General features: G+C 51.4%; 1 protein-coding gene across 2 annotated transcripts in view; it reads right to left on the bottom strand.

The window, feature by feature from the left end:
* Positions 1 to 4,084: 4,084 nt before the first annotated feature.
* Positions 4,085 to 24,041, bottom strand: part of POLR1A (RNA polymerase I subunit A) — a 102,848-nt gene continuing 82,891 nt past the window's right edge. For both annotated transcript variants that reach the window (XM_066377779.1, XM_066377780.1), the window contains 11 exons: positions 23,513 to 23,727; positions 21,537 to 21,704; positions 20,527 to 20,662; positions 19,970 to 20,127; positions 12,339 to 12,465; positions 10,922 to 11,029; positions 10,037 to 10,339; positions 7,985 to 8,185; positions 6,050 to 6,167; positions 5,421 to 5,585; positions 4,085 to 5,103 (listed from right to left, as the gene is read on the bottom strand). In XM_066377779.1, coding sequence (XP_066233876.1) covers positions 5,003 to 5,103; positions 5,421 to 5,585; positions 6,050 to 6,167; positions 7,985 to 8,185; positions 10,037 to 10,339; positions 10,922 to 11,029; positions 12,339 to 12,465; positions 19,970 to 20,127; positions 20,527 to 20,662; positions 21,537 to 21,704; positions 23,513 to 23,727 — 1,800 coding nt within the window. In that variant the 3' untranslated portion in view covers positions 4,085 to 5,002. The remainder of the gene's footprint in view (positions 5,104 to 5,420; positions 5,586 to 6,049; positions 6,168 to 7,984; positions 8,186 to 10,036; positions 10,340 to 10,921; positions 11,030 to 12,338; positions 12,466 to 19,969; positions 20,128 to 20,526; positions 20,663 to 21,536; positions 21,705 to 23,512; positions 23,728 to 24,041) is intronic.

Here is a 24,041-nt window from a genome sequence, read left to right as displayed (position 1 = left end):
GGTGCCTCAACCTTCACCCTCATCACAGTGAGGCTGAATTTCCTGTTGGCTTGTCTGCGTAGGGCCGTGTTCCTCCTCCAGCTCTGGGTGCCTGGGCAGTGGGCATCAGGGTTGGGTGGCTACAGTGTGGGTGAGGGAGGGGCTGCGGGGAAACAGTCAGGATGTTTAGGTTGGAATGTGCCTTCCAGACCCCTGACCTTGAACCCATTTTGTGACTTGCTCAAGAGCAGTCACCTGAGCAGCTCATGACACTGGAGTGCAGCCAAATGAATAGATGTGCTCAGCCTTGTTCCCTGGAACCAGCTTCTGGCCTTTCCCCGGGTCTGTGAACAGATCAGAGCTGGAAGTTCTGAACTGAGTAAGCTCCCTGATTGCCACTCATGGAGGAAACAGGTGCTGCGCAAAGGACTTGAGGCACAATCTTCATTATTAATTAAAGCTTAACTTTTTAAAGGGAAAATACTCAGAGTGGCTTCTAAGAAATACTTCTGGTGAAGTGTCCCCCACCCCTTTGCAGGAACAGGGCTGGCAGGAAAATTCAGGCTGAACAAACAGCCCCCTCCTTGGCTGGAGGAGCCGTGGGCCTCCTGCTTCCTGGCTGGAAGCACCACACCTTTCTTTGCCAAACCCACAGGAAGAACTGATGGGGCACCTTTGAACCCAATTGTCCCCTGGCAGGCAGCTGCTGTGGCTCCTGAGTGCTTTACCACACGTTCACTCCTTTTTGAGGGCAGAGATCAGACCTTAAGATCTCAGTGGGGAAACAAGTGACAATGAGTCACTCCTTAAGCCATCACACAGACAGGAAGTGACGTGACCCGGCCCAAGGCGGGCTTTCATCCAGTCAGTGATTCTCAACGCTGCTGCACAGCAGGCTCTCCTGGTGCTCTTCCAATGCCTCAGCCACACCCAGGCCACGCCCGACCTACTAAATGAGACTCTCTGGCAGAGGGGCCATGGAATCATGGAATCAGTTAAAAACAAAAAAAGCTCCCAAGATGTTTACATCGCAGTTAAGAACCTTTGTTTTTTTTTATTTTTTTATTTTATTTTATTTTTTTATATTTTTCTGAAGCCAGAAACAGGGAGGCAGTCAGACAGACTCCCGCATGCACCCGACCAGGATCCACCTGGCATGCCCACCAGGGGGCGATGCTCTGCCCATCTGGGGCATCGCTCTGTTGCAACCAGAGCCATTCTAGCACCTGAGGCAGAGGCCACAGAGCCATCCCCAGCGCCCGGGTCAACTTTGCTCCAATGGAACCTTGGCTGCAGGAGGGGAAGAGAGAGACAGAGAGGAAGGAGAGGGGGAGGGGTGGAGAAGCAGATGGGCACTTCTCCTGTGTGCCCTGGCCGGGAATCGAACCCGGGACTCCTGCATGCCAGGCCGACGCTCTACCACTAAGCCAACCGGCCAGGGCCAAGAACCTTTGTACTCAGTGGACTTTAGCACTTGATGGCATAGGAATTTTGACTTTTCTGACTGTTCCTAGTTCGGTGGTTGTGACTGAAGTAAGAGCCCTGTGTAAACGAGACAGGAGAGATAAAATCAGTGGTGGGCCCAGCAACTCCATCACCTGAACCACACGACCAACCCCAGGCAGCCAGGGCCTCACTCACCCCGCCGTCCAGGGTCGGCCCACTCAGCAGTCTGCACTGACGGATGACCTGTCACCAGTCCTAACCAGTCTTTCAAGTATGTACCAGTCTTCCCTTTTTCAAGAGCATTTTTTTAGACCTTTACAGTCCTTAATTCAATTATAAACTCAAAATTTAAGACTGGCAAGGTGGTGTCAATCCTGAAGAAGTTCCTCCCTGTCTGTCGGTGCAGACCATCAGGTTCCAACACCTGATTAAAACCACCCAAATCTAATCCACAATGTTACCTCACATCCCTTAGGACGGTGCCTATATATAATTTACATATATATTTATGTAGAGAAACAGGATGTATTGGCGCAGGGGTGGAAAAATCAGACATTGGTGCCATGCTCTGCTGGTGGGATGTAAAATGGTATACCACTGTGCAAAATAATATGGCAGCTCCTCAATATATTAAAAGTAGAACTGACACCCCCCCCCCCAATCCAACAATTCCATCTCTGGGTCTAAACTCAAAAGTATTGGAAGCAGGGACTTCAAGAGATATTTATACATCCATGTTCACAGCAGTACTCACAATATCTAAAAGGTGGAAGCAACCTATGTCCATAAATGGATAAATGGATGAACAAAATAGATATAATACGTACAAAGGGACATTCATTATTCAGCCTTAGGAAGAAAATTCTGACACTTGCGACACGGACAAGGAGGTCATGCTAAGCAAAGTAAGCCAAGGACAAAAGGACAAATACTATATCATTCTACTTTCTCCTTACATGAGGCAGAAGTAGAAGGTGGCTGGCAGGGCAGGGGAATGGGGAGTTACAGTTTGGCAAGATGAAGAGTTCTGTGGACAGAGGGCAGTGAAGGTTACAGAACAATGTAACCACCTAATTCCATTGAAAGGCAATATTAAAAAAAAACAAACCCCCCACAGCCTGGAACGGGCACACAAGCAGGAGCCAACACTTTCGCAGAAAGTGGTTTATCCACACAATAGTGGGAAAGAGCCCAGAAAGGACTGGGAGGAACCTATGTAACTGGAGAGGGGGAAGATAATACAATAATTAGTAAGTAATATGCAAAAATAAAATTTGCATGCTCACAACTATAATCTACTTTTGCCCACCCCTGTATTCTGCATATATTTGAGGGTAGGGGATAGTAGAGAGAAGGGAAAATTCAAGTTCTGGATCGGGCTTGGGACAAGGTGCTTCAGGTGCTCCTATTTTCCTTCTGATTCAGATAGAAAGTGTTTCAGAGACTCACAGGGGTCCTTGCAGTCATGCTGGTAGTGTTTCTGAGGAGAACTCAGAAAAGGGAGACAAAACATTAACTGATACAAGCAAGGAAGTAGGTCGGATGTGGACACGGGAGAGGGTGAGGCGGGGAGGACACCCAAGAAGAGGCTGGCTACACGCCTCAGGGTTCCTAAAGAACCCCAGCTTCAGCGAAGTCTGTGACGCACTTGATCGATCATCTTCTTCATGAGCTTGGGCTTGAATCCACTTGTCTCATTCAAAAAAATCAAGTGTGCCCTCAGGGAAAGAGCGTTTATAATATGGAGAATATCCCAAAGACTCTGCCACCTTCAACAGCAAGGAGGCCTCCCGCAAAGGCTTCCAACCTGAAGTGGGCGTGTAATCCTGCCAGGGAGCACAGTGGGATTCCTGGCCACGAAGGGAAAGCTCGGGAGTGCTTGCTTACAAGCCAGGTAGAAGGGGCGTTCTGGGAGACTCACATAAACAGGAAACACGTGGATGGACTGGACAAGATGGACAGGGAGCCATCCCCTCACTCTGGACACAGGTCAGAGGCCTGGCTTCAGTGTGCAGTTTCGCCCTGTCTGTATTCTGGGCTTGCCCCTTCACCTTTGTGCCCTCAGGGCCTGTGTGGGGCTGAGCTGATCTGTGTTTATGCCCAGCCTTGGGGCCATGCACCCATGAACATCTGTCCAACCAGTGACCTCCTCGGAGGACCGGCTCCCACACTTCCGGGACGAGTAGAAGTTAAGCAGTGCAGTGGCCCCCTCGCTCCAGATGCAGTTTACGCTGCAGTGCAGGGTTCCACGGGGACCCTTCTTCCTGTGCCCTTGGAAGCTGATGGTATCCCTCTGTACCCCAGCCCTGGTGAACCCTGTTTCTGCCAGGTTTTTCCCAGTGTGGGCATAGGACGCCCAGGCTGGGTCTGTCACGTATTTAGAGGAGGCAGTGTGGCCCCTTTCCCCAAGCAAGGCCTCCCTTCCCACCCCAGATACATGCAGCTCCTTCCCACTGGTTCTGGCTTTGGAAGGGAGATGCTGCAGGGGCAGGCTAGGGGGAGAGGGGGACGCTGTGGGGGCTGAGCCCCCCGGCCTTCTGCCAAGAACAGGAAGAGGACCAAATATGTGACTGTGCTGAGAAATTCCAGTCCTGAGCTCTCAAATCACAAATACAGAAACCACAAACCAAGGAAAGAATAAAAGCAAAAAAATCCAAGATTTAAATTTTTCCCCTCCAATAGCTAGTTCCAGTGATGTTTATTACTCAGTCTGAGCTGGAATAACATTAGACAAAAATAGAAACAGCCTCTGGTTTTACAAAGCCTTTGTACAAGTCCTCTGACTTTTTGGTTCATGCCAGGGCCCCTGGCTGTGGTGGCAGAGATCAGAGGAGGCCAGACGGAGGAGGGTCTGCAAAGGGACCTGGGCCTCAACGCTGGGCTCAGAGCAGAGCGAGGGAAAAGCAGCGAAGCAATCGTTCAAACAGTGCAGCCCGGATGGCGACTCGAGGCTTTGTGTGTGGGGCTGAGCTGCAGGGCCCTGGAGAGACCAACCCCAGAACAGGGCTCGTCTGGTCTAAGACATGTGGCATGGGCCAGCAGGGCCAGGGCCCTGCCCAAAGCAAAGATGGGTGGGTAGAGGTCTGTGACACCTGTGCTTGGCCCAGGGAAAGCGCCTTGGGTGGTGTCATTGAGCATTCTGCCCCCTCAGGTGCAGCCAGAACAAGCTGTGGACAGTAGGAATTTGGTTCCTGCTCCAAAGACCCCAGGAATCCTGTCTGCAGTCACTGGTGCTCACAGCAAATGGTCTCACCTTCCCACACTGACAGGGCCAGGGATGTCACCTCTGAAGTCTCCTGCAGCACAGGGAAGGCCCTGCCCCCTGGGAAGGACAAGGAAGATTTGGTGAACCTGGTTTACAGGGGCAAGGGTGATCAATGCTGCCACTTCCTGGGGAAGCTGGTGCAGCCCCAAGGCCATCGCTGCTGTGCTCTGCACTGTTCCTTCAAACCAGCGGGATTCTGGTCTCCGGTCCTGTTGTGGGAAGGGCAGGTCGGGTTGGGCCAGGCCAGGGCAGGCCCTTGCCTGGGTCATCTGGGCCATCCTTCAGGTCAGGTAGACGGAGCTGTGATGGCTGCTATCTCAGGGGCTGCTTGAGCTCGAACAGGCCTGTCCCGCCCCTGACGACCTTCCCAACCACGAGGCAGGCGGAAGGGGACCTCAGCTCGTCATGGGACCCTGGGAGACACAGAGCACTTGTTAGGTGGTTGAGGGAGAGGCTGGGGCTGATGTGAGGGGCGGATGGGGCCCTTGGAGGCCACAAGGAGCACTCCACTGTCTCGTAGGCTGACTGAGATTGCATCATGAGGCAGCACTGCTCCTGCTCCTGTGACAGGGGGGAAGGCTCTCTGCCCTTTCCTTCAAGACAGAGATGCTTTCCTCCCCAGCCGCTTCCTACAGTGAGATCTCACCCATACGGAAGGTGTGTAGACATGTACCCGAGGAACAAGGCCATTTTCCCAGAGCAGATTCAGGAGACCTGCCTGCACACTAACCCATCATGGTGGCCTGCTTCAGGAACTGAAAGCTGGTTTCAAAGGTCATCTGCTGCAGAGGCGACGAGTTTGACCGGATCCCAAAGCGGTTCAGTGGCTTGTAAACACCCTCGAAGCACATGTAGTCAGCGACCAGGGAAAGATGGCGGGGATCGACTGCAATGCCTGTCACATGGGCATCAACACCAAGAAGGATTAAGCAGTGACAAGGGGACCACCGGGGCAGTGCCACCTGGCACAAGTCAGCCCCAGGGCTCCACTCCCAGCTCCATCACCTATCTCCTCCCCGAACCACACGGGCAGCCCCTCCCTCATCCCTTTCACTATCTGCCATCCAGCGACACAGGAAACAGGTTTCAGACAGGGGAAGGGAGACAGGAGAACCAGCAGCACTGTTTCTCTTGGGAACTGAAACCCTGAGGGCTGGACAGGGCCCAGTAGATGAGAAACAAGTACTGGCTCTGGGGGATGGGACTCGCCACACAAGACTGAAACATAAGCAGCCCTACTCCATGGTCATTGGCAGGATCTCCTAAAGGCTACACGCTCACTGCACCCAAAATTCAGTTTCCGACACTGCTGGACTGACACCCAGGAATGTCCCGACGGCTGGCTGCAGTGTCTCTTACCGTACACGGCAAACACATCCTTGATCTCCTTCTCGATCACCCGCAGCGCAGCCTCAATGCCGTATGTGCTGGCCATCGCGTGGATGTCGTTGGAATAGAGGCGGCGCAGGTCCAGAACCTGGGGGAAGCAGGAGGGACTGATTTGGAGGGCCTGGCCTTCTGCTCCCCTCCACGGGCATGTCCCCCGGGCTACATGCCCTCTCTGTCTGGGAGTTGAGCACAACTGATGACAAAGTGGTGGCAGTGTGGCCCAGGGTTACTGAAACAGTGTAGGCAGAGCTGCTGACAGGATGCTGGTCAGGCCCCAAGGTCTGTCTCTCCATTAGCAGAGCTGAGAGATGACTGGGTACTCGCTTTAAAATGAAAGGTATTTTTTGTTTTATTTTGTCTAGTGGTCTCCAATCTTTTTTGGGCCACAAACCAGTTTAATGTCAGAAAATATTTTCACGGACCGGCCTTTAAGGTGGCACGGATAAATGTATCACGTGACTGAGATAAGCGTCGAGTCTTAGACGGATGTAACGGAGGGAATCTGGTCATTTTTAAAAAATAAAACATTGTTCAGACTTAAAATATAAATAAAACGGAAATAATGTAAGTTATTTATTTTTTCTCTGCGAACCGGTACCAAATGGCCCATGGACTGGTCCCAGCCGTGGCCCGGGGGTTGGGGACCACTGGTTTTGTCCATTTAACAGAAAGACCTGTTTCGCAGGATCAAGGAGACCCTTGATAGGTGAAGAAAGTTTCCTAACAGAGTCACAAAACCCTACCCAGCACATGTGCAGCAGGGATGGGCCAGCAATACAGGTGTAACCTGGGCCTCGCCAGGGTCCAGTTCAGCATCCTTGGGGGGCCCAAGGTGGCTCCATGCTATGGCAGGTAATCCCTACAGACCTCGGACATCCTGGTGGCTTGTCTGGCCTTGTTTAAACAAACTCCACAAAAAAAAAACAGAGCTCGCCCTCCTAGTGGCTGACTCTCAGAAGGCATGGACCATCTACTCTGTCCTCTGGAGGAGAGTTTGGTGTAAGGCTTTAGGGCAGGAGGGGCTCCATGGGCAGATGTTGTGGGGGGAGACGTGTGTGAGGCATGACAGCTTTGCGGCTGGTGCGGACTAGAGGACAGTGGGTTAGAACAGTGTTTGGCAAACTCATTAGTGAACAGAGCCAAATTATCATCAGTAACGATTGAAATTTCTTTTGAGAGCCAAATTTTTTAAACTTAAATTATCAATATATAGGCAGGTACATTCCTTATCGAAGTAGCGCCCGCACATGGTATTTTGTGGAAGAGCCACACTCAAGGGGCCAAAGAGCCGCATGTGGCTCACAAGCTGCAGTTTGCCAACCAGGGGGTTAGAGGGTCCAGTTCCTTAGTATTTAATGGGGAAACACCTGTGCACAGGACTGAATCTCAGAGGCCGTGGGGACTCAGCGAAGTGGGAGAAGAGGGAGGAACCGAGAGAGCTCAGGAAAGGACACAGTGCCAGTGGAGCAGGAGGGACAGGAGCTCACGCCTCTGCCAGCGCCAGGCGTGGGGCTGGGCCTGGGCCTCCTTTGCCAGATAAAGTGAGCAGCTCCCAGGCCAGCAACTCAGCAAACCATTTCTTACAACTGTACTTTGGGAAGAATTTAGTTTCAAGGAAAAGCATTTCTATTGAAATAAAGCACTTCTATTGAAATTTTTGGGGAAACTCAGGGTTCAAGTTAAGCAGATTTCTGTACTGCAAGCCAAACTAGGCTCACATGCATTATAGGTCCCCAACTGGGGGGCCAGGTCATGCAAACTTGGTTTGGGGACACTGGGCTGGAAGCACCAGCAGCTCAGAAAGGGCCAGAGTAAAGCGCCAGAGTCTCACCTCCAAGTGCTGTGAGGCTGAGACAATGTGAGGACCTGTCCCGGGCCAGAGACGACCTGGAGAGGGACGCGTACCTCAGAGTACTTGAACAGCTCTGGAAGGTTGATTCCTTCTGTGTTTAAGATAAGCTCTTTTTCATTCTTCTTGTTGGTGGTTTCATTCAGGAGGCATTTCGTGATGCCCTTGGTTGCATAGACGACAGTACTTTGGGCCAAGGATAACACGAGGGAGCTCATGTCAAAGTTAATCTTTATTAGCGGCAGCTTCACTGTCACCTGCAAGAGAAGAAAGAGTTGGGCTAAGGGAGACGGCGACCCCTAGCCCAGCAAAGGGGGCATAGGCCACGCCGACTGGGTGCCAGGGTTCTCCTCCAAACCCGTCTTGTCACCCAACTGAGGTGAGAATGGCGGAGCAATGTTCCCACAGGTGTAAGAATGCTGAAAACCACATCACTCAACATTGCTTGATATCCTTTTAATGACCACACTGCATAAAGCACATGGCTTTGTGTGTAATTCTGGTCAATGTCTCTTATCTACACTGCTGTTGGGGAAACACTGAGCCACCAGGTCAAAGCACAAAAAAAACACTCTGTAGATATCTAGGCATCCAAACCCAGCCTGTGAGGGATCTACGTCTTCCCCAAGCTAGAGACCAGGGGCTACAGACGTAAGAAACGCCGCAGTCCTGCTTGCCTCCACCACAACTTGCATATGTTTAACAATCTGTTGTACTAAGGACTGAATGAGGCGACATGTCTGAAAGTACCCATATATCCCATATATATATACAGGGTCTGGCAGGTCAGACCCCATATACACTCTTCTTGAAAAACCAAAGAGAGGTCCTGGTCGGCGGCTCAGGGGATAGAGCATCAGTCTGGCGTGCGGACGTCCCAGGTTTGATCCCTGATCAGGGCACACATGAGAAGAGACCATCTTCTCTTCCTCTCCCTCTCCCTCTCCCCCTTCTCTCTCTCTCTTCCTCTCTTGCAGCCAGCAGCTTGGTTGATTCGAACACCGGCCCTAAGTGAGGGATGCCAGGTGGATACCAGCTGGGGTGCACGTGGGAGTCTATCTCCCCTCCTCTCACTTAAAAAAAAATAATAACAAAAGAAAAACCAGAGAGAAATGGCCCTCTAGGGATATGTGTGAGGTCAAATGTGTGAGGTTGTCATTTGTGGCACAGGGACCACAGCTATCACATTATGGCGGGTTGGCTCAGTGGTAGAGCACTGGCCCAGCAAGTGGAAGTCCCAGGTTCAATTCCCGGTCAGGGCACATAGGAAAAGCAACCATCTGCTTCTCCACCTGTCCCCTTCCCCTTCTCTCACTTTCTTTCTCTCTCTCTTCCCCTCCCGCAGCCATGGCTCATATGGTTTGAGCAAGTTGGCCCTGGTTACTAAGGATGACTTCATGGCTTCGCCTCAGGCACTAAAATAGCTCGGTTGCCTGAACAACAGAGCAGTGGCCCCATAGGGGGTTGTGGGGGTGATTCCCATATGGACATATGAGGGAGTTTGTCTGTCTGCCTCCCTGCCTCTCAATAAAAAAAAGAATGAGCCCTGGCCGGTTGGCTCAGCGGTAGAGTGTCGGCCTGGCGTGCGGGGGACCCGGGTTCAATTCCCGGCCAGGGCACATAGGAGAAGCGCCCATTTGCTTCTCCACCCCGGCCTCCCCCTCCTTCCTCTCTGTCTCTCTCTTCCCCTCCCACAGCCAAGGCTCCATTGGAGCAAAGATGGCCCGGGCACTGGGGATGGCTCCTTGGCCTCTGCCCCAGGCGCTAGAGTAGCTCTGGTCACGGCAGAGCGACGCCCCAGTGGGGCAGAGCATCGCCCCCTGGTGGGCAGAGCGTCGCCCCCTGGTGGGCGTGCCGGGTGGATCCCGGTCGGGCGCATGCGGGAGTCTGCCGGACTGTCTCTCCCCATTTCCAGCTTCAGAAAAAAAATTAAAAAAAAAATTAAAAAAAAAATAAAAATGAATTTAAGAAATCTGGGATCAAAAAGACAGCAATTAACTCTCATGGCCCCAAAGGCCGCCCCACCTGTGTAGGAAAGCATTGAGCAGCAGACCCCTCAGTTGCCCAGCCCACCACCCCAGTGCTGCTGTGGCACTGACCCCACTGACCTGGCACCACAGGCTCTCCTCGGTGTCATACTGGTAGTCCTCTATGAATGGGTGGGACTCACATACAGCCTGCACCCGGCGCTCCATGGCCTCCACTCCCTGGGGCTCCTGGCTGCAGGAGGCTTTCCGGGGTTGTCTCAAGGGTGGAACAGGGGGCAAGTTCTCCTCCGGGCCTGAGCCCACCTCTTCATCCTGCTCCTGGGCCCCGTGGGTGCCTTCCCCACGGACATTTCCCTCCTCTGGCACATCCTCGTCATCGTTCTCCTCCCCCTCCACCTCTGGCTCCTCACTGTCATAGTCGACCTGGCAGGGATGGAGCACAGGCTGTGTCGCTGGGGCCCCACCATCTCTCTGGGCTTTGCCTGCAGAGCCTCATCGGACCAGCCCACCCGTACACACCTGCTCCACGTGGCCTGGGCTGCCTGCCTCCCTCCCCTGGAATGCCAGCCCCCAGTGCCCATGCCCCTGCCTCAACCTCACCTTGAGCTCTTTCCTGAGAGCTCCCTCAGCCCCTCTAACCTGCCCTTTGTCCTTGCAGCCACCATGACAGCAGAGGACTGGTCTGGCAAAGGAGAGAGAGGTATTATACTTTATGGTAAGGACAGGAGGTAACCTAACTTCATTTCCTTGCCAAAGGCCGCTGGGTCCTTCAAACCCAGGGATAGCCAGACCAAAAGGGCAGCTGGGGATGGTACCCTGCCTAAAGCCTGCCCGTGAACACCATCCTCTCAGCTGAGAGGCGTGCTGGGCAGGCTGGTCTGGCTTCAAGGCTCTGACGGGGTCCAGCAGAAAGGAGCAGCTCGGAGTCAGGGGATGATCCCTTAGATACGACAGAGAAGGAGGGGCATGACCACAGCCTCTCTGTCCCAGCCAGAGTCCCCTAACCTCCTCTTCTTGCTTCTCCTTGCGTTTGACATCAGAGGCATCAGCATCCCCCTCCTCAGCTTCAGCATCCACAATGTGCTCCTCCTCCTCATCCCCTTCCTGCTCTCCCTGTGGTAAGGACAAGGTGAAAATGATTAGCTCCGATACCTAATGCCTGGCGCATCCATCTATCCACCCACCGACCTATCCACTTACTCATCCACTCTCTCACCCGCCCAGCCACCTGCCCTTCACCTACCGGCCATCTACCAAACACCCAGCCCAAGACGTCCACCCAGTATGCAGTGTTAGCCCCAAGTCCACCTCCTCTGCAGTCTTCATTTTTATCAGTACCACCTGCAAAAATCTGCATTTTTTAAAACTACAAAAAAGTGCAAAGACTTTCCAAGTCATTAAAAGAAGATGGTCCAAAATATTGTTCCAAATATTTCTGTTGCAGGTGGAGACATAGAGAAAGGGTTATCTTGATGTAATATTGAATACTTTAAGAACCAAAATACTTACGCCTTTCTCTTTCTGGCCCTGGCTCCTAGTTTCTTAGTCTCTTTCTGGGTGATTTAATAATAAGGACCGGGCAGCCTTTCAAAGACAGCCCATGCCCATTTGCGCTTGAGTTAGCCAACTGGTATACATCCATGGCAGGAGACTCAGAATTCTCTCTGGCCTAGGCCAGTCCCCTCATTTAAGAGATGAAGAGACAGGCCCAGAGAGGGGAGGTGACACAGCTGAGGTCACAGAGCAGGCCAGGACAGGGACAGTCTTTACTGCATCCCCACCTAAGTAGACTAGTTGCATCGGCACAGCCTCCTGCCACCCTGATGGCTGACTCAGATGATGACACTCGGGGACCTCCCCCACACTGCCACGGTCCCCTGGCAGATGAGGTAGTAACAGTCCTGGGCTATTGTGCCTTCAACGGCTTTTCCTTGGCTCCTTCCTTTTTTGTCACTAAATCTAACTTCCCTGATTCACAATGCCTCTCTGGTCCCTGCCAGTACCCTGTGGGCCTCAGTAAGTCAAAGGCAAAGAAAAATGAAACAGAAAAAGAACTTCCAGAAGCCCAGCAGGTACCATTACTTTGCATCCATCCTCAGATAAAATAGCACTTCCGGAAGGGTCCTTGAGAGCAGACGGATAAATGCCCTGTTGCCCACACTACCTCCCCAGCGCAGCCCACCATGCTCAAGAGGTCAATGTTGCTTCTTGGCTCTCAGCCCAGCAGATAAATGCTAAGGTGAGTGCAGAGGGTGGCCCACACCAGCAAGGGGCTGACACCAGCAAGGGGCTGAGGAGCACTGAGAACAGTCACGCACCCTTCCCAGGAAAGACGACTGAAGCAGCCACCACCCTGTGCACTTTCCAGCCCCGGGACCCTCCCTGTGCCAGTCTCCCAGCACCCCCGGGGGGACTCACTCACCCGATTCCTTCCCGACTCCCCAGCACTGTCTAGATCCCGTTGGGTAGCTCTTCGAGTGTTCACTCTTCTGAAAGCCGACGCTTTGTTATTCTTCTTTCTGATGGATTCCATCAGAATTTTAAAGAACCTAAAGCAAGAAGAAAACCACGCAGACTCCCATTCAGTAAAAGTATCTCTTCTGCCTGACCAGGCGGTGGCGCAGTGGATAGAGCATCGGACTGGGTTGCAGAGGACCCAGGTTCGAGACCCTGAGGGCGCCAGCTTGAGCATGGGCTCATCTGGTTTGAGTAAAAGCCCACCAGCTTGAACCCAAGGTCGCTGGCTCCAGCAAGGGGCTACTCGGTCTGCTGAAGGCCCACGGTCAAGGCACATATGAGAGAGCAATCAATGAACTAAGGTGTTGCAAAGCACAATGAAAAACTAATGATTGATGCTTCTCATCTCTCTTCGTTCCTGTGTGTCCCTGTCTATCCCTCTCTCTGACTCTCTCTCTGTCTCTGTAAAAAATAAATAAATAAAATTTAAAAAAAAAAAAAAAAAAGCATCTCTCCCCTTGCATGGGGAGGATGTTCTGCCCGAGGGCTCACACCCACACAGGTGGGGTCAGGCTGGGGATTCCCACACCGAGACCTGGCCTCTCCCATCAGCTCATGGTTTCCCTCTTGCTGGTTCTGAATGTACAGCATGTCAGAAAGGACACTGCTGCACAGCCAGACAGGCCTGGTCTGAGTCTGCACTCAGCCACTCGTGGGGAGCATGGCTTTGAGCACGACAGTCTCTTAAGCTTGAACTCTCTGTCTGCAAAATGTGGGTGTCCACAGTTGCAGAGCTCCAGGGAAAAGCAACCTGGTCTCATCTCTCCAGGCAGAGGAGAACAGAAGCTCCATATCCACACATGCTGCAGATGGCTTTTCCAGTCTACCTGAATCATTACCAGCTAGAAGCAGTGGTCATTGGGACTTGGACGTGAGCTGCAAAGTATAGAATTGTGACAACAATTTCAGTGCCATGCGGACTTTTCCTGGAGGTGGACTTTTCCTGGACTCCTGCTCCTTGTGACAGCTCCCAACAGACTGAACTGGGGTTGGGTTGCATTTGCAGGGATTTAGAATGGTGTTGGTGCCAACTTGGACCTGGTGAACATGTTAACACTACTCTTTTATGGACTCTTGCTGTATTGGCCAAGAGCTTGCTTAAAGGCCTTAATCACTGTAAAAAAAAAAAAATAGAAGACTGGATAAAGAAGATGTGGCACATATACACTATGGTATACTACTCAGCCATAAGAAATGATGACATCGGATCATTTACAATAAAATGGTGGGATCTTGATAACATTATACGAAGTGAAATAAGTAAATCAGAAAAAACCAAGAACTGCATGATTTCATACATTGGTGGGACATAAAAACGAGACCAAGAGACATGGACAAGAGTGTGGTGGTAACGGGGGGAGGGGGGGGGAAAGGGGGGGAGGGAAGGAGAGAAAGGGGGAGGGGGAGGGGCACAAAGAAAACTAGATAGACGGTGACAGAGGACAATCTGACTTTGGGTGATGGGTATGCAACATAACTGAATGACAAGATAACCTGGACATGTTTTCTTTGAATATATGTACCCTGATTTATTGATGTCACCCCATTAAAATTAATAAAAATTAAAAAAAAAAGATTATGAACTACTAGTTACAAAATACAAAAAAAAAAAATGTGGGTGTTAACAGTCTTATTTTAAGGGTCAGCAATCACGCTGTGTTCGGTGCTTGTCACAGGCCTGGCAGAGTGGGTGCTCCATGAACAGCACCTGTTGGTGCAGGTGTGGCTGTCGCCTAGAGATCAGCAGAATCCACAGTAGGAGAGGGGAGCCCAGCCAGGAACAGGACCCCTGGGTGTACACCTGCCTGCTGCACTGCAGAGTGGCACTGCTTGGCCTGGTAACTACTGTCTCCTGGGGGGGGGGGGTGCCCGACAATTTGATGAAAGAACTAAGATAGAAATCTCAAAGGCAGCAATAACTCAGTTTGTGGCAAAAAATTCTGTCATCAGATTAGAACCAAACCAATTCAAAAGAACAGATTCAAGCACAGCCTGGGGTCTTTCCTGACCCCTAGCCCCTTCCTCCTGAGGTATCTTTAGGCCCACCCTGTCCCCCTGCTTCTTTGTTCATGCAATCTCTTGCCTGTCTGCTTCATCAGGCTCTGACAGCACACCAGACTGGACAGCTTTACTTATGTGAGGTAGCAGGCGCCTCCAGCTCAGGCCCCACCCTATATTCTGAGCCTTTAATGTGCCCAGCATGTGCCCTGGGGCAAAGCAAGGATGAAAGACAGGTGTTAGACCCTTGAGAAGCAGGCAGGTCAAATGTTACTATTTTGCTCATTATAAACAAAAGAACTGCCACATACCCTCATTGTTTTTGTTTGTTTGTTTTTTTGTATTTTTCTGAAGCTGAAAACGGGGAGGCATTCAGACTCCCGCATGTGCCCGACCGAGATCCACCCGGCATGCCCACCAGGGGGCGATGCTCTGCCCATCTTGGGGCGTTGCTCTGCTGCAACCAGAGCCATTCTAGTGCCTGGGGCAGAGGCCATGGAGCCATCCCCAGCGCCCGGGCCATCTTTGCTCCAATGGAGCCTTGCTGCGGGAGGGGAAGAGAGAGACAGAGAGGAAGGAGAGGGGAGGGGTGGAGAAGCAGATGGGCGTTTCTCCTGTGTGCCCTGGCCGGGAATCGAACGCGGGACTTCCGCACGCCAGGCTGACGCTCTACCACTGAGCAAACCAGCCAGGGCCCCTCATTGTTTTTTAAAACCTTTAAAAGTTGGTATGTGGTTTTTCTAGCTTTTCTGCCCTTGGCAGAAAAAAGGCTCCTTACCTACTAATCTGGGGAAAAGCTTAGTCAGTAGACACTGGGGACAGGGATAAGCAGACTAGATTGGCGGGGGGGGGGGGGGGGGGGGGGGGTCAGGTTTGACTTTATTATTAGTTTTATTTATCTATTTATTTATTTTCTTCTTTTCCAAGTGAGAGGAGGGGAGATAGAGAGACAGACTCCCTGCATGCACCCCCACCAGGATCTACCTGGCAACCCCCATCTGGGGCCGATGCTGTGCCCATTTGGGGCCGTGCTTGCAACAGAGCTATTTTTAGCATCTGAGGCAGAAGCTCCCTGGAGCCATCCTCAGTGCATCAGGGTCGATGCACTCGAACCATGTGGGAGGGGAAAAGAGAGGGAAAGAAAGAGAGGGAGAGAGAGGGGGAGGGGGAGGCTTGGAGAAGCAGAAGATGGTCATCTCTCCTATGTGCCCTGACGAACCTAGGATATCCACATGCCAGGCTGACACTCTACTACTGAGCCAACTGGCCAGGGTCCAGGCTTGATTTTAGAAAGATACAATCCAACTGGGAAGCGGGAGCAGGAAAGATGTTTGTGAAAGGGCGGGCTCGGATTCTAGATCCTGTCCCACTGGACACGAGAGGAGGATCTCCACTCCCAACTCATGCCTACCTTCCTACCCAGAGTGGAGGAAGTAAAGAGATGGGCCAGTCGTGGAAGCACCAGGCCTGCAGGCCAGAGCTGCTCATCATCTCCCTCTGCGGTGGGGCAGCTGCTCTGACTTATCAGGTGGTTACTTTGTGGCAATGTCACCATCTGAGGCTCTTCCCCTCACAACTGTCCTTAATTACACATCTGCTCCCACCCACCTCTGTGCATGCTGTGGGCTCATGCTCAAGCCACCTGCCCTGCTAGTACTTCTCCCAGCTCCTCACTCAACGCAGCTGCATTCCCTACCCCACCCCGCCCCACTCCAGCACTGGGTCTAAGTGCAGACTACGTCCCCCAAGAGAGCCTCCCTAATCTCCCCAGCTGGGAATCCCTTCTACCTTGCCTGTCTCTTTGGTGACCAGAACTGATGCAGAACACAAGAGGTGAATAAAAAGACTGAACACCTGTCCGTGTAGGTGTGACATGTTACCAGTGTGTGAGAGTTCTCCCGGAGGTAGTCTGCCCTTCTGTGATTTTGCCAAGAGCAAGAGAACAGAAGGCCCACAGTGACTGCTCGGGAAGGTTGTGCTATTTGTCAGAATGTGGCAACTGAAAGGGAACAGGGCAGGCTGCAGAGAAAGCTCCCATTCCACATAAATAATTATAAACAGAGAATATGACCCCTGGCTGTTTCCGAAAGCGCCTGGCACTAGCTCCCCCGCCAGCTGTTTTCAGTCAGAGTCACAGAAGCAGTAACTGCAGATGGCCAACGTGGGCATTTCATGGCTGGTGGCCGGAGGCCAGACCGTAAGCCCCTGCCTGGTTCAATGCTCTTTCCACTTCACCACCTCAGCCCACCTTCCAGATATTTGCACAGGTATTCAAAGTGACAGGTGCCAATACAAATATCTAGGGGACCTTAAATAGTTATGTGTTTCCGTCTGGGGAAGTGTCACTGTGTTGTTGTTTATTTATTTCCTATCTGTGTCAAACTAGTCTTAAGAACCATTGTAGAAATATAAATTGGTGCAGCCACAATGGGAAATAATAAGGAGGTTCCTCAAAAAATTAAAAATTAAACTACCTTATAACCCAACAATTCCACCACTGAGTATCTATCTGAAGAAATCCAAAACACTGATTCAAAAATACATATAAAAAAGAATGAAACCTTGCTATCTAGGATAACAAGGATGGGCCTAGAGGGTATTGTGCTGAGCAAAATAAGCCAGAGAAAGACAAATACTGTATGCTTTCAGTATCTGTGAATCTAAAAAAACACAGTAAACCCTGACTCACAGAACAGATGGGTGTTACCAGAAGAGAAGGGGGCAGGAAGGGGGGGTAGTTTAATGGGTGAAGGGGATTAAGAAGTACAAACTTACACTTATAAAATAAATTAAGTCATACGGGGGAGGGGGGATGTATTTGGGGTGACACTAAAATCTATGTAAACACAATAAATTAAATTAAAAAATAAATCAATTAACTAAGTCATGGGGTTGTAGTATACAGCCTGAGGAATACAGTTAAAAATATTGTATTAAATTTGTGAGGTGACATATGGTAACTGGACTTACTGTGACCATTTCACAATTCACACAAATGTCCACTCACTATGTTGCACACCTGAAACTAATATAGTAGTATTGTATGTCAATTACACCTGAATTCCAGAAGAGTGTCATGCTCCCACAGCTGGGAGAGAAGGGAAGAGAAGGAGAAGAGAAAAGGGTGGGAAGGAGGGGGAAGAGGGGGGAGAGGGGAGAGAGAGGAGAGGGGGGAGAGAAAGGGGGAGAGAGGAGGAATGGGAGAGAGGGGGAGAGAACATAAAGAGGGGGAGGGGGAGAGGGGAGAGAGAGGGGAGAGAAGGAAGGAGGAAAAGCTTATGGAGAGATACTCTCCTGCAAGCACACTACACTTCCCGTGGTCTGTAAGAGACCTTGAAGTGGCCGCTCAGCTGCCAGACCAGACAGGGGTAACCAAACCAGTCCCTATTCACATGCGGCCCCTTTTCCAGCTTCAGTCCCATTCGCTCAAGTCACAGGGGAGCTCCATGGAGAGCTACTATACACGGCTTTGCTCATCACAGCTTCTGAAGTGCACAAGCAAAACACAAGTTGAAAAAGTATTTCACTGCTAGGAAAAAGCAAGGGGTGACCCGCATCAAAAATAAATTTTTAAAAAGTGAAGGATTTTCATCTTCTCATGATAAGGCAAGTAAAAAGAACTCCATGCGTAGCCTGGTGCGTGACTCACATAGACCCACCTGCTTGGCAGGCCTCAGATGACTGGAAATGGGGCAGATCAGCCATCTCCACTTCTCTTGATAATTCTCAAGAGGCCATGTGATCCTAATTCCCATTTTCCAGAAAAGTGCTGCCTGTCCGGCACAAACATCAGGGCCCTCGGGAGTTAAGCTCTTTCCTGTTAGTAAACAATCTGGCAGGCGGGTGCAGAGATAGATTTGCTGTGACATGGCCCAGCACCACGAGAGTACAGGGCCCATCTGACAGAACAAACCTTTACCCAGGCAGGCAGGCAGGCAGCCAGCAATGCAGGTGTTCCCGAGGCCCAGCCAGCAACAACGTCCCCAGGCTCACTTAAACAGGGACAGGATCTGCCTGGCCAGTGACCCCCATCCAAAGGGCTGAGTTCATATCCAAGCTCATCTATCCCAATACCCACTGTCCTAAAGGCCACCTGCTTAGAAGGCCAGCCTGAAGCCAGCTCACATCCTCAAATGAGAGGAGAGAGGGCCGATGGCAGGAGAGTCACTCTCCTGGCCACGCTGCCTTGCGACTGGACTCTGAGTGGGCGTCACTCAGTAAAGGTCTGTGGGTCAACAGACTGCAGTGGACTTTCTGCCTCTATCTGCCATTGGTTGCCCCTGTCTGAGCAGCTAAAAAAGACCTGACAGGTGGCCTAGGTTAGTGGCAGAGGGCAGTGGTCCATGGCCAAATCCTGCCAACACATAGGATCTCTTTGGGCCTTACCAGGCTTTTCAGAAGATAAGAATTAATTGCAGATGTTTAAAAATTAAGATTTATTTATAAAAGCAAAAGCAAGTAATCAAACAACCAAAGACAGAAAAAAGATTGAGGAAGGGGACTTTCTTCCCTTTTTTTTTAGTCAGCAGACCTGGCTACCCCAGCCCACATTCCATCCCCGGAGGCAGGTTCTGCACTCTTGTCGGCCAGGGGCTTCCCGACAGCTTCACTGTCTGTCACCTGCCAGGCCCTGTAGCCATCTGAGTTTGTGTTCCACGATCTGGGGTCAGCTGGCAAGTCTAAAGTGCTCCACTGGTTCTTCCTGGCTTGTCCCCAATATACCCACTTTCCCATTCCTGTATACTCAGCATTGTAGCCTGTACTTTCAAATGTCCAATAGTGACTTGAACTCGAGAGAAAAAGGATGTTCATTCTCCCTACCAGAAGGCAACCAGAATTTCTCTAAGAAGCTGGAGGTAACCACAGGTATAGAACTGGTATTTAAGAGCAGCAAGCCATAAGTGTACCACTCATTGACGGGAAATAAATATATCAAGAACTATACTGGCCTGACCTGTGGTGGCGCAGTGAATAAAGCGTCGACCTGGAAATGCTGAGGTCGCCAGTTTGAAACCCTGGGCTTGCCTGGTCAAGGCACATATGGGAGTTGATGCTTCCAGCTCCTCCCCCCTTCTCTTTCTCTGTCTCTCTCCTCTCTAAAAATGAATAAATAAAATTAAAAAAAAAAAAAAATTAAAAAAAAAAAAAAAAAGAACTATACTATGCTGCCTGGAATCACATCATGCCAAAAAGCAACACTGAGTGCTGGTCTGACATCACAGCAGCACTGCTGTGACGGGGCTTAGCTCTTTAAGACACACTTTCCATGTGTGAAAGCCTGCAGACCCAAGAAGACAAGATTCATCAACCAGAGAGAACAGGGTTTAGGAAGTGGTGTGTGATCAGTGAAGTCAATTTGTAACAGGTCAGAGTAGGTAGGGATGCAGTTTCCAGATTAGGCTGTAGGGCCTGCTGTTTTCCTAAGCACTTCCTGTGAAGAATTAATTGGGCAAATGAACCCTGACTCCAGGAGTCCTGCAGCCAGGAGGGCTCAAGATGTATGACAAAGTTAGACGACAGAACGACCCGAGCCCTGACCTTGTTTCCATGAAGTGCAGGATGTCTTCAGGTCTCAAGCACTTCTCCTGCTGGTAACACGTGTGAGGCAGGAACTGAAACCGCAGCTGGTATACCCGGAACTTGTTCTGTTTCTCTCCCATCCAGAAGGACTCCTCGACATCGACTTTCTGCAACACCTAGAACCAGATACACGGAGAACCAACTTGCCTAGGTACCAGGGCATTACAGGTGAGTTATGGGAAACCCGAGGGCTTGGGAGGACGGACTGGGACTACTGCCAAAACCCCAAAGAAACTCCCACTGCCTACAGGTCACCCCCAGAGAATGGTCCAAGGCTGTGGAAAGTGGGCACCAGCAGGGCTGGCAAGCTAACCCAGACACATGAGAATGCTGCAGCCTAATAATGGCTTTTAACGCCTCCTGATCCATCTCTACTCCGCACCTGGTAGACAGAGCGTCCCTCTCACTGGTGGGAGCCTGAGCCCAGGGTCTAAGCAGCCAGCAAAGCTATTCTTCACGGACTGGAGGACCCAGGAAAATGCCTTGTCCCGTCTGCAACAGGGCTAAGAATTTACCTCCCCCAAGCACACCCGGGTGAGCTGCCTCTTCAGGCTCTTCACCCTCTTCAGTGCTCTTTTGGTGTTGATCACAGGCACACTCATCATGGGTGTCTTGATGTTGATGCTGGCTACCATGAGAATCTCCCTCAACCTGTCACAGAACAAGGCACATTTGATCATGAGGCACCCAGATTCCTCTTTGTGTGAGGCCCTTCTTGTCAGAGCTCTTTGTGATCTGAGAGACTTTGGGCTCTTGCAGGGAAATGTGCTGAATCAGAGTCCCAGCTCTGGCCCGCGTGTGACAGCACGGGACTCTCCTGTCAGTTTCCTCCCCTGGAGGGTGGCTCCTCAGGACAAGACTGTCTTGTCCTCCTTTCCCATCACCTGTGCCTTGCACACAGTGGTTACTTACTATGAGCTCACTGAATGAATGAAAGGGAACTGGTGTCTGCACCGCTCCTACTGTGTGCAGGCACATGCCTGGGACTTGCCCGTGAGCTCAGTCAGCCTGCACAGCCTGACTGCAGGGTAAAATGGTCCCCCTACAGGCGAGGATCCTGAGGTTAAGGAAGCTCAGGAACCTGTCTGATAAAGTGGCAGGGCCAGGTACCGACTGTGGGTGCCTCTGACTCCCCTTCTTTCCTCTTGCCCATTGGCCATGATCCTGTAGGATCCATACAGTTATCTGCAGGGCCAGGGCCATTGTGGGTCACATTCTAGGTGGATGGTACCCAGAGCTGGGCAACCAGGTGACCTGCATGGGACTTGTGAATATCTTCCTAAGTCCTGAAAAATGTGAAGTGTTACAAGCATCCCAGGTAACCTGAATACAGAAGTTGGCAGAGGGATGAATGCAGATGCTGAGAGGCCAGCCATAACTGTACAGAAAAGCCGGGTTCTGGAAATCCCAGCCCTGATCCTCACTTGGATGAATCCTGCCTTTTAGTCATGCAGGCACACTCTAACTAAATGAGTTCTTCCCCAGGAGTGGGCTAGGACAGACCCCATGCACCCTCCTAGCCCACCTCGGAATGCCCAGGGTGACGTTCATCTCGCCTCTGCCAGCAAAGTGGAAGGTGTTCAGGGTCATCTGCGTGGAGGGTTCCCCGATGCTCTGGGCAGCCAGCAGGCCCACCGCCTCACCTGGGTCACACAGCGAACGCTGCCACTTCAGCTGCAGCAGTGTCCTCAACCTGGACATGGGGCAGGGGTGGCAGAGGTCAGGGGCACGGACACCACCCATCTGGCTGCTGGGGGTCCACACCACACGAAACCAGGGTGCAGGGAACTATCCCCTCTTTCTCTTTCTTCCCTAACAAATAACCCTCTAATTCTTAAACACCTACAGGTGACCCTGAAATGTCCCAGCTGGATGGTGGCTAAAGGTCTAGATGTCCATGTCTGGACTGTTCTCCCTGAGAATGTCGCGCATCCACTCTGCCAGTTACAAACCTCCTAAGTAGTGTGAATGTCTCAGCTTACTACTCACATTTTCCTTCAGTGATTCTTTCCCCCACTAATTGTGACAGTTTGGAGAGGGCTTAAAGCCCCTGCTGTACAGACTAGGAAGAGGTTCACAAAGCAATTATGGGAATATGGGGGGACAGGTGGCAGGAATGTTTATTTCCTTGAAGAGTGCAACAGCTGCCATACGGGAAGTGTGGGCACACACACATTATAATTTTGTAATTACTAGCCCTTCTTCCCATCACCACAGCCACGGGAATACTGCAGCACCCCACACCTGGAATGCGGAAGGGCTCAGCAGGTGGAGACCAAGTGGACAAATGTGTGAATGCAGAAGAAAGCAGTAAAACTCTGTTTCTATGCAAGTTCTTTTTAGAATTCAGACTTTTTCTAAACTGGTCATGTCTTTTCTCCTAATTACTTCAAACCAGTGAGGTTTGAGTGCACATCAGTATCCCTGTCAGAAATAACCTTCAAATACTTCTACAACTCCGGAGTTGCACCCAGAGCTAGCTGCTTGCTAACAGGTCCCTTAAAAGCATCCCTGATGCAGAGTTGCTATCCCACCTTGGCCTCCACATCCATGTGATGCTCCCCAGGCTAACCTCTCCCTGCCCCTGATAAAGTGCAGCTGGAGGGAGGAGTGGCAAGGTCCCTCTGAGAATAAATGTCACACCCTGAGCGGCAGGGAAGCAGGTGCAGGGGCGGGAGGATCAGGACTTCCTCTTGTAAGGAAGGCCCTGCTGGCAGCTGTGCTAACCACTCTGACTTACTCCGTCTGAGCCGCTCTGAGGCCTGGCTGGAGAACCCACTTGAAGGGGCAAAAGAGAGAGCTCTGGCCCTCTTCTCCAGTATTTGTCTTTGCTCCTCGCCTCTATGAGTCCCATCTCCCTGCCACAGTCCCTGGACCTGCCAACCTCTCCAGGCACCTAGCAGGTGACCTCGGTCTTCCAGCTCCACAGGCCAGGCTTAGTGAGCGGAGTGGGAAGAACCGCCAACAGACCCCAAGACCAGCCCCCAGCAGGCATTCCTTGGGGCACATTTGATGTTTTAACCCGCTGAGACTCAGTGCTGGTTCATACCTGGCTTCCCACCCAACTAGACCACAGGAAAAAACATTTTCCCGGTTTTTGGTGAATGAGTCCAAACTGAAGACAACATGTGGTCATTCTTCCTTAAGGCTTCAAAGCCCAAAGCTCAAAGGAACACTGGGTAATGAGATCCAACCCTTCACAAAGGCTAGGACATGGTGTCATGAGGCAGTGAATGATTTGTTCTTGGTCACGGAGTTCGCAGCCACTGAATGGCAATTGGATTCCCTGTCAATTAGCCACACCCATCATACTGAACTGAAGGGAGAAGTCAATTCTGCAAGCCTCTGTCCCAGCAGAGCTGTCTTCTCCATCTCAGCCCACATGGGAATATCAGCTCCTGGCCACCTCTTGTCTCTGTCCTACAGCCCTTTGCCTCCCCTCCTGGAGTGGGCGGGAAGGACTGGCCCTCTGCACATGCCCAGCAAAACATCTGTCAGTACCTGTCGACAGAAAGCTCTGATTTCTCATAACTCTTCTCTGCTTGAGATGCCCACTCGCGACTGTAATCATCCACCTTTTCTTCAAATGTTTCCGACACTGACGCAAAGTAGATGTCTGGGCGCCAGACGGACAGGCTGGGGTCAGGACAAGGAGCCGCCTTCTTCTGGTATTTCCTTCGGCTGTGCTCATCTAACTCCGCCCACATAGTCAACATCTGAAATGAAGGCGGGGGCTCAGCCACATGGAGGACACCAGAAATGGGCTTCTTTCCTGGGTCATCCATCAGGATAAGAAGCACGAAAGGCACTGGCTTCAAATGAGAGTCAGGGAGAGAGACAGAACCCTGGCTGCAATGAGAAAACCAGCTCGACATAGAGGGCAGGGTGAGGCCAGATCCATCCCAGGGCTCAGCACCTGACTACGACTTGGTGAGCTCTTTGTCCTGGCCCACTCAAGCACAGGCAGGGTGACCAGGTAAGAATGTCCAGACTAGGATTCTTTTAGAATAAACAGGGCACTAGTAATATC

This window comes from Saccopteryx leptura, chromosome 3, assembly GCF_036850995.1.
Source record: "Saccopteryx leptura isolate mSacLep1 chromosome 3, mSacLep1_pri_phased_curated, whole genome shotgun sequence".
Classification (NCBI taxonomy): domain Eukaryota; kingdom Metazoa; phylum Chordata; class Mammalia; order Chiroptera; family Emballonuridae; genus Saccopteryx; species Saccopteryx leptura.
This window is presented reverse-complemented; position numbering and strand designations above follow the sequence as displayed.